This window comes from Telmatherina bonti (assembly GCF_933228915.1).
Source record: "Telmatherina bonti genome assembly, chromosome: 11".
NCBI lineage: Eukaryota > Metazoa > Chordata > Actinopteri > Atheriniformes > Telmatherinidae > Telmatherina > Telmatherina bonti.
In genome coordinates, this window is record NC_136629.1 from 11,268,460 (window position 1) to 11,282,370 (window position 13,911).

Genomic DNA, 13,911 nt, shown 5'->3' on the forward strand with positions numbered 1-13,911 from the left:
ACTAATTTATTTATATTATAATACTAAGCATACTTGTAAGTTTGATCAGCATACTATTTTAACATACTACTTGTTGTTGGTGAACGTTTGACGATGCTGACTAATAATAAAAGATGGCGGCTGTGCCAGTTCTGCAGAAATTCTTTGTGTTCTTGGTTTATAGATCATAAAAGTATGAAAGCATAAATAAGACCCTCAGTTACATAAACAAAGGTCAACATGTGACGTCATGGCATTTCCTGTCGCAGACGGTCACTTTTAAAATCCCAAACCTCCTGGTTATACAAATCCACATGCAGACATGTAAACGGAGTATTCACACATCTTCACTTAGGTCGGAGGTTTTTAAAACCATTGGTTTTGAGTGCATAAATCTGCGTTTTGGTGTGGATGACCGGCCAAATCGAAGAAAAATATTTTTGTTTTGTGAGATACCTGCTACGTGTGGACAAGGCGTCAGCCTGCCTGGTTCTGTTCATGTTTATATGTATCCTGTTTGTCCAGTCTTGGACGGTTCTACTGGAAGAATTTTGTTGTGCCTGGATGCTGGTTCAATGACAAATAAATTACTCTGTTTCACTGATTCGCAGCATTACTGAAGGTTGAGGTAAGAACCTCCAAATGCAATGCAGGCAGTCCTCGTGATGCGGTAACAACAGCTGTTAAAAGTTCAGCTAGTATTGATTAAATACTCTGCACATCCACAAAGTTGTCCAATCTGACTGGTAATTACTGCATGGATGAAGGCAGGTGTAACGTTACCTGCCTGCTTCGACCAATAACCCCCGGCTGCAGCCCAGAAAATGGGGCGGGGCTGGATATTGGGCGGAGTTGTATGTTAAATGGGCGTGGCTGGATGTCAAATGGGCGTGGTTAGGTTTAAGGTTAGTGTCAGGGTTAGGGTTAACAGTGACCATTTAGAGGAGAGGAGAAACATGATCCAATCAAAATGTTGATGAGGCGGGGTTGGACATCCAGCCCCGCCTCATTCCCCAGTCTTCATCCAAGACCCTCTCACTTCCCACATAAAACCCTTCTGGACCAAGCAGGATTTATTTTCCTATAATGATCGGGCTTTACATTATCCCACTTTTCATGCGCTTACTTAACAAAACCTGAAAGCAAATTGTATAACATGTGGAGGTATTTGGAAGGTCGTTGGTAGCGTCCCGCTTACAGCAACAGATGATGCTAGCAACATGTTCAACAGAAATGACCATGAATGACAAAAATGTGAAGAGTCATGCTAAAACATATAGCAGGGATCAGCTACTCTGGTCCTGCAGGGGGGGGGGGGGGGGGGGGGGGTCCTGCGGGTATTGAATATTTCCCAACTGCAGCACAACTTCTTGTTAAGATAAACAGTTCTAGTCTGTTCATGACCAATTCCTTGAAATCAGGTGTGTTGCTGCAGAGAAACTTCCAACATCTGCACAAAACTGTCACTCAACAACCGGAGTCGGTGATCCCTGACAAATCGGAGAGCTTTTTCAATTCCATGGAATTTTCTGCAGCTTTGTAAGGAACCGCAGAAACCAACGATTTACAATAAAACAGACTTACCTGCACATGTGACCTCACATGTTATGCATTGTAGAAGTGTAGAGGAGTAGGAAGTGGAGATTCCTGCTGGCAAATATAGTGAAGTAAAAGTCAGAAGTATCCAATGATAAATGTACTTTAGTACAGACACAAAAAAACATGCAGCAGTAAAGTAATGAAGTACTTGTAATCCCACCAGTTGTTTAACCCAAACCGATGCAGAGAGCAGCTTCTCAGCGTGTGGGACGACGCATCCTGGAGAAGATGTTAATCTGTTTCAGAAAAGTCAAGCAGAGGAAACATCTAAATCGGGGATCACCAGCCCCCACTGTCCTGCAGGTTTTAGATGTTTCCCTGCTGCAACACACCTGGTCTAGGCTCAACAGCTCTTCGGCTGCTTGTGGTCACGTTCTGCACAAAGACCTGTTAATCTGACCAGTGGCGATGTGTTGTGGTGAAGATGTTGCATGTCTTCCTCAGTGCAAGAAGCTGGAGGAGGAGAGAGACGAGGCCCGAAAGAAACTCACTGAGTTCCAGCAAGGTGAGTTTATCTTTCACACCAGCCATTAATTCAAGTCAGTTCAGCTTTACTTCTACAGCACAACTTCACAACAACGTCATCTCACGACACTTCCAGCCAGTTCATAAGAAACAACCTAGTTAGGGAAAACCAACAGATTGCATCGGATCCTGAGCTGCATGAGGCGACGCAGTGGGATCTGGTTCCATAAAAGGGGAACCTGATAGCCGAAGGATCTTCCTCCCATCGTACTCTTAGAGACTCTGGAACCACATGTAGACCTGCAGTCTGAGAGCAAAGTGCTCTGTTTGGAATAAATGGAACTATGAGATCTGAAGTGGAGCTTGGTCATGGAGAGCTTTATATGTGAGGAGAATTTTAAACTCTATCCTGGATTTAACAGGGAACCAGTGTAGAGAGGCTAAAACTGGTGAAATATGATCTCTCCTGCTAGTCCTCATCAGAACCCTCGCTGCAGCATGTAGGATGAGCTGGAGACTTTTCAGGCATGTTCAGTACAGAACATTAACCATCTTTTCTTGACCATAAGCTCATTTAACCTTTAAAGCTTGACCCACAAAACAGGAGATTTTTATATGTATATATATATATATATATATATATATATATATATATATATATATATATATATATATATATATATATATATATATATATATATATATATATATATATATATATATATATATATATATATATATATATATATATATATATATATGTCTTGAGTATATATTTTATAAAGAAATAAACAGAAATAATTTAGTTATTGGGCTGCACGGTGGCGCAGTGGTTAGCACTGTGGCCTCACAGCAAGAAGGTCACTGGTTCAATCCTTGGCTGGTTTGGTCAGTGGCCTTTCTGTGTGGAGTTTGCATGTTCTCCCCGTGTATGCGTGGGTTCTCTCCAGGTACTCCGGCTTCCTCCCACCGTCCAAAGACATGCATGATAGGTTAATTGATTACTCTAAATTGCCCCTAGGAGTGAGTGTGGTTGTTCGTCTCTCTGTGTGGCCCTGCGATGGACTGGCGAGCTGTCCAGGGTGTACCCTGCCTGTCGCCCAAAGCCAGCTGGGATAGGCTCCAGCTTCCCCGCGACCCTGAATTGGAATAAGCGGTTCGGAAAATGAATGAATGAATTTAGTTATTTTGCCCTGTAATGGACTGGTGACCTGTCCAGTTGTACTGCTCAGTTCCAGTTCTGATAATATCTTAAAACCATTATTTTAATATATTTATACACTATTTTGCCAAAAGTGTTCCCTCGTCTGTCTTAACATGCAGATGAACTTTAGTGACATCCCATTCCTAATCAACTGGGTTTGGTACGACAGCTTCTGGTTTACTGGGAAAACTTTCCACAAGGTTTAGAAGCGTTTATGGGAATTTTTGACCATTCTTCCAGAAACAGATTAGTGAGGTCAGACACTGATGATGAACCAGAAGATCTGGCTCGCAGTCTCCACTCTGATTCACCCCAAAGGTCTTCTGTCCTGCTGAGGTCAGGACCCAGTGCAGACCAGTCCAGTCTACCAGACTGACTCATCATGTCCTTATGGAGCTTGCTTTGTGTCCTGGTGTGCAGCCATGTTGGAACAGGAAGGAAACATCCTCAAACTGGTCCCATAAAGTCTGGAACATGAAATCTCTCAGAATACAGAAGCATTCAGAGTTCCTCTAACTGGAACTAAGGGACCAAGTAGCTACTGGAGAACAACCCCACACCATAATCCCCCCCTCCATCAAACCTCACATTTGGCACAATGCAGTGAAACAGGAACTGCTGTCATGGCAACCGCCAAACCCAAACTCACAAGTCAGATTGCCAGATGGAGAAGCAGGATTAGTCACTTCAGAGGACATGTTTCCACTGCTCTGGAGTCCAGTTTCACACATCCGACGCTTTGCTTTGCACTTGTTGCTGTTTGGCTCTGATGCAGCAGCTCGCCATGGAAACCACCAGCCTGTCTCGCCACTGCTGTGGAGCTAACCTGAAGAACAGGTTGAAGTTTGGAGGTCTGTAGGTGTTAGGTTGACGTCAAGTGCGTGGCATTCACATGCGGACTCGGCTCGGAGTTCCAAACAATACTTTATTTGCTTCTTTCTGATTTTGGGTTCTTTCCAAGGCGGATGCAGGGGATAGGTTAGTCGGCAGGCAGACAAGCGGGGAGGCAACCCTGGCGGGCAGAGAGGCGAGCAGGCAGGCGGGCAAGCGGTAGGGCAGCAATCGGGCACACAGGCAGGATCTCTGACGGGGGAAAAAACACACAGGTTATCGATCTGTGATTCACACAGGGAAGAATCTTTCAGGCCGAGAGTTGTACCGCAAGGCATTCAACAATCTGGCGACGAACAGCAGGCTGAGCAGGTCTTAAATAGTGCTGTCGCTGATTGCCCAGATGAAGGACAGGTGCTGGTCCAGGTGCCAGGATGCCAGACACGCCCACCAGGGAATAGGACCACAACAGTAGGGACTGAAGGTTGGCGACCTCTGGTCCGCATCTGTTGACCTGCTCTGTCATTTTACATGGTGACCACTTCCTGTCTGAGCTGCTGTTGTTCTCAGTCGCTTCAGCTTCGTTATAAAACCACTGACTGTTGACTGTGGAGGATTTAGTAGCGAGGACATTCTCCCACTGGGCTTGTTGCACAGGCAGCATCCTGTCACGGCACCACGGTGGAAGAGCTCCTCAGAGCAACTCATTCTTTCCCAAATGTTTCATAGAGACAGTCTGCATCTCTAGAAGCTTCATTTATTACACCTGTGGCCTTGGACAAACACCTGGATTCAGTTATTTTCCTATTTGGCAAAACAGGTCATTTAATTATCATCAACTTTCTTTAAACATTAAAAGACCAAATAAAACCAAAGGTTTCGTGGAAAAGTAAATGTAAAACAGGATTTTGTAGACAGCATGTAGCAGCATGTCTCTTTTTTTCACCGTGTGGTTGTTGCCCATGTTTGTTTTGTAGACTTTTCTCACAGACCTGGACACTTCCACATATTTCTGTCGCTGTAATAACAGTAAATCACATGTTTACATAAGCGTTCTATTAAAATCACATTCACGTTAGAAATGATTCATTATATTCAACCAAAAATGAATCATGTTAAACTCTCAAATGACATCTTCCTACAACAGTCATCAAAGCAAAACATTGATGCTATTTATTTGTTTTCTAAGAGTCTTATTGTTTGTCTTTGTTTGGTCTTAATGCTGCCAACAACAACACTCCCAGCAGGCCTCCATCTTGCTGTTGTGATACCAATATTTTCTTTGTTGAGTCAAAGACGGCGTCTGTGCCGACGGCTGCTTCTAAATTAATAACAAAATGATCACATCAATCAGTATATAACGTGGCTTTTTGCTTTGCTTTTTGCTTTGTTTTGTCATTCTAACAATAAGAATGTAATGTAATAATATCTCTGATCCACGAGAAACGTGCTGAAAACTCAACTGAATTCAATTCATTATAAAAACTTTCTATATGATTTAGATGTCAACAGATTCTATGTGTTGGTAAATTTATGATATGAGGATGTAAATAAAGGAGAAATATCGGTTTCTCTGGTGTTTTGGCCCGGCTTCACTAAGTGCTTTTCCTTTCAGCGCTGACGCTTCGCCGCGGCCACTTTGCCGCAGACAGGAATGGAAATGGGGCACCGCATGTCAAAAGATGGAGCAAATAGTTTGTCTTTGTAATGGTGACAGTTGTGTGGATTTTCATCTGAATAAATCTGGCATGTGCTCCTGTATTCGGTGATTTTCCAGCCAAAACACATATTGTGTTTGACTTACACATTAATAGAGGCTGCCTCACTGTGCCAAGCAGCTGCATATTAGGACCTATTACGTGATTTCATAGCTCTTAGAAAATTGCTCCTATTCACAACGAAACGGCCGGGGGTGGGGCTGCAGGGTTGTTGGGGTGGGGGTGGTGGGGGGGGGGGGGGGGGGGGGGGGGTGGGAGGACAGCAGAAAAAGCCCCCAACACACAATCATGCCTTTTCAACCAAAGATGGCAAGGTTGATGACAACATGACCATTGTGTTATAATGATAACACCACAAAGGCATCTGCCCCCCTCATCAAGGCTTTACACAGGCTGCAGATACAACTTAATTCACTGCTCTGTTGGCGGCGCTGATACCATTATGCAGCACGTCGGCACGGGGGTAATCACTGTCTTTCCTGAGAGCAAAATGAAAAAAGACAAGCACAAAAAAAAGAGAGAGAGGGGGGGGGGGGGGGGGGGGGGGGGGGGGGATGGAGTGATGATGATGGGAGGCTGAAACTTACAATTAAGACTTCCAGTTCTGTCAGAGCCCCCCAGAGACTCGTGTTCGTACACTTGCAACACTTCCAGCGCTGTTTATTTACCATGGCTGCCAGTAATTATAATTAACATGTCATTTAGTTGGAGGCGTCCATCGGCGGGTTGCTCAGTGTGCTCACGGTTTACTGACATGGCCAGATAGCAACGGAGGAGAGGTTGAGGATGGAAATTGGCAGCTAAGTGCTATTGAATGACTGATGTGGAGGGCACCAGAGGAACGTGGATATCGCCCGGCACTGGTCTTCATCAAGCTCCTAATTAGGTGTCACTGGGGGGAAGGAATTGCCCACAGCAATGGCACTAATGCTTAATTTCTCCCCTGCTCAACCACAATGTTTAATTAGTTAAGTGGCAGGCTATTCTCCGGAGATGCCATTTTTTTCCCCTCCTACCGAGGTGTGATTGCAGCTTTAAATAACATTGCAGCATTTTGTCATTTTATTTATTATCACAAAGGCTTTGTTCAGCTGTGTTTGTCAACAGTTTTATATCACCAGCAGATCAAATATGTGGAAAGTTATCGGTAATAATTAACTTTTAAAACTCTGTTAGATCCCCGAGCATCATCTCGGGACTGGTAGCGTGTAACTCTGCAGGATGAATTGTGATGGATAAATGGTGTCAAACTCAAATATACAATGGGCAAAAATTTTAAATTTGACAAACTCATGGGCCCACACCGAGCAGTAACCTCTGGCGGTAAAAGGTGAAGCCTATGCGGAATTGCATACAACTGCAGTTCCCCCTTCATGCACTAGGGGCTCCAAAACAGAGAAAATCCCCATAGACTCCCATGTTAAAAAGACCAACTTCACAGCAGAAATAAACATGTTTACAGCCTGGTTCAAAAATCCATTTTAGGTTTAATAGGTCAGGTTTACCTTCATGACAACTGTGGGGGGAGTGAATTTTTTTCTAACTTGCCCGTTTAAAAGTCATTTAATCTTGAAATTTGGCATATTTAGGGGTGTGTCCTTTTGATTGACAGGTAATCGACCTCCTGCTCCTGCACAAAAAAGTTCAAAAAGTTCTCACACACTTTATGTGAGGCTTCAAGGCTGTCAGATTGGGGGACATTAAGAGAAGCATTCACCAAATTAAAGAGAGCACGTGGGTTGTGCCTGTTAGCAGTAACCATATCAGAAAAATATTTTGACTTGGCTAATTTTACACATTTCTGATATCTGTGCAGACTGGCCTTTAACATTTGAAAAGAAATTTGCAACTTATCCTTTTTCCACCTGCGCTCAGCTCTCCTGCACTCACGTCTCGCAGCGCAAGTGGACTCATTTAACCAAGGCTCAGATTTAGGCTTTGCCCGCCTAGCTTTTAGCGGAGCCACACTGTCCAAAATAGACACACAGAGCGAATCAAGACGAATTGCAAACTCATCAACGTCACAATCACAGCTCAAAAAATCACTAGATAAAATGGACTGGTTAAAGGCAGCGGAGAACTGAGCCGCAGTGGACGAGTTAATGACACGACAGAGGCGCGCAGGAGCGCACGGTTTATCTGCGTTACACAGGAAAGGCACCTTTCTGGAAATATGCTGCATATCTTTACAAAAAAACAAACAAAAGTGATTTGATTTCAATTTAAATGAAAAATTTAGATTTGATATCAATTTAAGTTCTTGTTTAAATCAGATGGTAAAGAATTTAAAACAGGAGCTTTTAAATGAATCTTTTACAGACAACATTAATGTACAGAAGCTTGTGTCTAAAATATAGATAAAAACATAATGTAATGGTTTCTAGATCTCATGCAGTGTTGAAACTGATAGATTTATTGGATCATGAGATTTGGAAATCACTGAGTAATGTTTGTATTTGCATTTTACACAAAGACGCAAATCCTGCCTGTGTGTGTGTGTGCATATAGTTACTGGTGCTTATCAACTTTATTTTTATGTAAAATAAACACTTTAAATGGCAGATGAGTGCAGAGCTGTTGCTGTGGTTAAGTAAAGACAAATTTTTCCCTTCACACAAGGTTGAGTTCAACATCACATGTAGGGTTTTTATAAAAAGCTCACATCCACTCCATGTCTGAACTTATTTAGAGCTTTTATTCACAGGTTGCTGCTCTACACTCCTTTCCAACATGTATTCAGTCTACACTTAATACACATCGGCCCTGATGGAGGGAAATAAAAAGGTAGGGAGATGTTTGGAATAAAGGATATACTGGTGAAAACATTTAGTTCACTTTCTTTACAACCAAATCAAATGATTCATGATGGTGACTCACCATAGAGGTTACTCACATGACACACAAAAGCAAACAGAAATGCACTTCAGTATTAAGTGTTATGGCACTCTTATCTCAGTTAACTGCAGTGGAATAAAGTCCCATGTTTGCACGTCCTTCTGCAGAAAGTTACCGTCAGGTTTCCATCACGCTGAATGGCCATGAGCTGACATTTTAAGTTCTTATATTGGTACGGATGCAGTCTTTCAGAAGAATTTTACTTGCTGCTTTTCAGTTTTTGTTGCCGTTCTTACATTGGTGAAGGTTACGGATTACTTGGTTTCTGCCCTTTCTCTTCCTGAAGTAAATTTGTTTTTTATTTTAAAGTTGGGTGCTTTTGCCTGCACTAGATGACTGTCAGAAGTTGTCACCGTGTAAAAGCTAATCCAGCGGCTCCATGTCTCTTAAATCCGTCATCATTAACTAGCACCTGTTGAATTAGCATTAACTAGCTTAGCAAACGTCACCTGTTGAATTAGCATTAACTATTTAGCAAACATCACCTGTTGAATGAGCATTAACTAGCTTAACAAGATGGTGATGATTATAATTTGAAAATGACTGTAGAATAGATTAACCAAACTTTGAATTTCTTATTGAGTTGTTACTTCCTGGAAGCGACGACTCAGTTTGACATTTCAGTTCACAGTTCTGATTTCAGCCCAGAAACAGGCCACAAACAGATGCTATCTGTTTGCTATATCTTTACAAAAAAACAAACAAAAGTGATTTGATTTCAATTTAAATGAAAAAATATTCCATTTATTTAGATTTAAAATAAATTTAAATTTTTAATTAAATCAGATGTTAACCTGAATCAAGAGCTTTAAAATTAATCTTTTACCTACAACATTAATGTAGAGAGTTGTTTTGGAATTCCAACCTTTCTGGAAATATGCTGCATATCTTTACAAACAAATAAATGATTTTATTTCAATTTGAATGAAAAATTCAGATTTGAAATCTATTTAAATTCTGATTTAAATCAGATGGTAAAGAATTTAAAACAGGAGCTTTTAAATGAATCTTTTACAGACAACATTAATGTACAGAAGTTTGTGTCTAAAATATAGATAAAAACATAATGTAATGGTTTCTAGATCTCTCTTAAATCCGTCAGCATTAACTGGCATAAAAAAAATGTCACCTGTTGAATTAGTATTAACTAGCTTAGCAAATGTCACATGTTGAATTAGCATTAATTAGCATAACAGGCATTACCTGTTGAACTAGTATTAACTATTTAGCAAACATCACCTGTTGAATGAGCATTAACTAGCATAACAAACGTCACCTGTTGAATTAGCATAAACTAGTTTAACAAGATGGTGATGATTATAAGTTGAAAATGAATGTAGAATAGATTAACCAGACTTTGAATAAACTAGCATAAATAGCATAAACTAGCTTAACAAACGTCACCTGTTGAATTGGCAGTAACTAGCTCAACAAATGTCACCTGTTTTATTAGCAGTAACTAGCTTAGCAAACATCTCCTGTTAAATTAGCATTAATTAGCATAACACGTGTCACCTGCTGAATTAGCATTAACTAGCTTAGCAAATGCCATCTGTTGAATTAGCATTAACTAGCTTAGCAAACATCATCTGTTGAATTAGCATTAACTAGCTTAGCAAACATCACATGTTGAATTAGCATTAATTAGCATAACAGGCATCACCTGTTGAATTAGCATTAACTAGCTTAGCAAACGTCACCTGTTGATTTAGCATTAACTAGCTTAGCAAACATAACCTGTTGAATTAGCATTAACTAGCTTAACAAATGTCACCTGTTGCTCCGCCTTAAACTGGACGGCAACATACTTAGAATTACTTAGGATACTTAGAATTTAGTGTCAGATTAATGACAGTTCGACCAAATTTATTGTGTTAATTTTGGAAATCAAATCCAATGTTTGCCCTGCCATGACAGAAACAGTGGCTCTGATTGGCTGGTATTCTTCCACTGTCCCTCTCCACAGAGGAACAGACAGTGGCAATCTTCATGAAGTAAAGATCTGTGACCTTTACATTCATGTTTTACCCAAGCAGTAACCTCCAAAATGAAGTCTATGTGGATGTGCTATAAACTGTAGTTCCCCCTTCATCCACTAGAGGCTCAAAAACAGAGCAAATGCCCATAGACTCCCATGTTAAAAAGACCAACTTCACAGCAGAAATAAACATGTTTACAGCCTGGTACAAAAATCCATTTTAGGTTTAATTGGTCAGGTTTACCTTCATGACAACTGTGGGGGGGAGTGAATTTTTTTTGAGAAGTAATTTCATCTTGAAATTTAGCGTAGTTAGGGGCATGTCCTTTTGATTGACCGGTTCCCAGTATCCTGCTGCAAGAAGGCACAACCGTGGTTTTTAGCCAGCTAACCGGGTCAGCCTGGTAACTCTCGCTACAAACAGGTTGGAAATTGCTCAATGTCAGTCATCCACCTCGACCCTGACAGACCCCCCCTCTCAGTTCTACTCTTTGGCCATTTTTGTATTTTCCGGGAGAGACGACACATGTGACGCTGCCAAGACGGTGGGAACCGCCCACTGTGTTTCAATTCAGCTCTTCAGAAACCTACGGGTGACATCACAGAGGCTCTGCCCATGTTTTCATATACTGTCTATGGTTTTGCCTCAGTTAAGGTTTCCAACCGTTTCAACAGGAAAAAAATGCACCGGTCTTTCCAGACTTCCTCACCATTATTAAGAAAACTGTTCAATTCTCATCTGTTGTACTTACACATCCACAGCAAAAGTTGATGGTTTCGTTCTGTTTTTTTTTTGGCTGGATCAGTTTGAAAAACCATTGAAACCAACTCCAATGTATTACAAAGAAATTAGTACTTATTTACAGGGCTGCTGCTAGCCATTTGGGGGCCCTGAGTACATCTGCTTTATGGGGACCCTCAAACACACTTCTTTCTGACTTTTTTTTTGGCATAAATTTAAAGACAACTTCAGTCTTACTCAAAATGACTAAATATTACAGAAATTTTAAATGACTTTAACCATTTAAATGCCAGTTTGGTTTCAGTTTCAATTTGAGGAGTTCATTGCCCTCAATGGGAAACTTGATTTAGAGACAGGTTCTTAAAAAAACACATCACACAAAACAACAAAAACCATGATTTCAACACTTTAAAAAAAAAGTTAAAAAAAAAAACAAAACATAAAAAACACTTGAATGAATATTCAAATAAAATGTCACGAAGGGGACAAATTAAAACACTAAAAAAGATAAGTTATCGAATAAAAAAAAACAAACCATGAGGCTATTTAAAAATATAATGGCACGAGTAACAAATGAGTTTTTCTGTCTGTCGGTCCTCAGTCTGCTTCCAGTTCAAAGTTCTTATGTAGAGGGTGGTTCTGGTTTCCCACGATGCATCTGGCCTTCCTCACTACCCACTGCTCATCCACAGCAGGCAGTGAGGACTGTCGGAGGCCACCTTCACCACCCTGTTTAGTTCAGTGGAATCTTGTGTTGGGACACTTCCAAACCAAGAAATAAAAGATAATGTTCAAACAGATTCAATAATAGACTTTAAAAAAAAGAGTCATAATTATTCAGATGTTGTCATTGTTATCCTCACTTTTTGAGACAAAAATGTCCCAATAAGTCTAAATAAAAAACCTTCATCAGTCTGATAGTTATTACAAAATATAATTATGAACAAATTGACAAAATGTAACGATGTGATGTTGCGTGTTCTCTTTAGTTCCTGGTTTCCTGCTTTATTTTGTAGTTTTTCTGTTTAGTTCCCTCATGTCTGGTTTCCTGTTTTGCTTTCCTGTTCGTTAGATTCACCTGGTCTCATTTAGTTCATTCACTTCACCTGTGTCTCGTTTTGTTCATGCATATTTAGACACCTTGGTTTCTGTTCCCAGTGCTGGTCTGTTGCTCATGCTTGTGCTTTTGTTGGCATTAAAATTCATCTTCATTCTGCATTCCTGGCTCCCATCCTGCATTTGGGTCTGCAACACCACCTCAGTGTGACAAAAAATGTCAGTACTGTTGAATAGTGTTTAACGTTCTGTAAATATACTCAAAATTTTAAATTCAGCCATATCAGCAGTAGTTTAACTGAATCTCTTAAATGAAAAAGTAAAATCCTAACAAAACATTTTTATTTTTTCTTTATGTCTTGGTTTCTTCACCACACGCATAATGAAATATAACATGCAACCTTATGTTTTAGTTCCTGTGATGCTTCAATATCTTGATTCTTGACATTTCTAGAATCAGAACCACTTCATTTGTCATGTTTGTGCAAATAAACAAGGATTATGACTCCGTTGGAAAATTTACGCTCAATTGTTCTTAAATTAAAACAAGCAAAAACACAAAGAGAGAAAGAGATAGATAAAGAAACATAAAAGCACAGTAGAAATAAAGGAAAGCAGCGACATACAAGCAGCAATGAACACTGGTTACTGGTTATTCTCTAACTATGAACATGGTATCTACACAGCATTGACAGCGATTACAGGTCACATGCACGTGTGCAAGATGTGCTTCAGTGTGTATTTTTGTTCCTGGAGGAAGAAACTGTTCCTGTGTCTGCTGGTTTTCTAGTACAAAGCTCTAAACCACCCACCAGACGGGAGAAGTTTGAATAGTGTGTGTGCAGGGTGTGAGGGGTCTGCATAGATTTCTCTGCATGTTTTTTGCAGCATCTCAGATGAAAACAGATTCATGTGGACGGCTCACATTTGTGAAGACAAAAAGCAAAGAGATGACTCTTCAGTGTCACTTTAACTTTCTGACTGAGCTTGTATTACTGTGGCCAACGTCACTGAATCGTCATGTTTGGCCCCGTTTTATTTCACTGGTCAACATCAGAAAATAAAATGGTTTCTCTTTGTGTTTCCTCTAGTGTCTCAGATGGTCATTGAAGAGGTCAGTGCCATTCAGGAGGACCTGGAGATCGAGAGGATGTGTAGAGAAAGCGCTGAAGCCCTGGCCTCCAAGGTAACGTGAAGCAGCTGTCTGTCTGACTTACTGGTTTATAACCAACAGGACTAGTGGAAGTGAAATGACTGTGGTCAGTATGTTTCTGAACTTTTCACACTCCAATCAGAAACGCTGCTGCTGCCTGATGCTTCTGTGTTCTGAAATTATGCCGAACTCTTCTGATTCAGAGCATATTTTCTTTTCTTTTTTTTTCTTATTTGGACTCCTTCCTCTGAGTCTCTGGGAGTCTTTGGGAACTGGGCACACTGTGATTTA

General features: G+C 40.7%; 1 protein-coding gene across 1 annotated transcript in view; it reads left to right on the top strand.

Annotated features, from left to right (window-relative positions):
* Positions 1-13,911, top strand: part of shtn1 (shootin 1) — a gene marked incomplete at its 3' end in the record, with an annotated part of 41,834 nt that overhangs the window by 1,143 nt on the left and 26,780 nt on the right. Inside the window, exons 2-3 of the mRNA XM_079248701.1 lie at positions 2,023-2,083; positions 13,559-13,653. Coding sequence (XP_079104827.1) covers positions 2,023-2,083; positions 13,559-13,653 — 156 coding nt within the window. The remainder of the gene's footprint in view (positions 1-2,022; positions 2,084-13,558; positions 13,654-13,911) is intronic.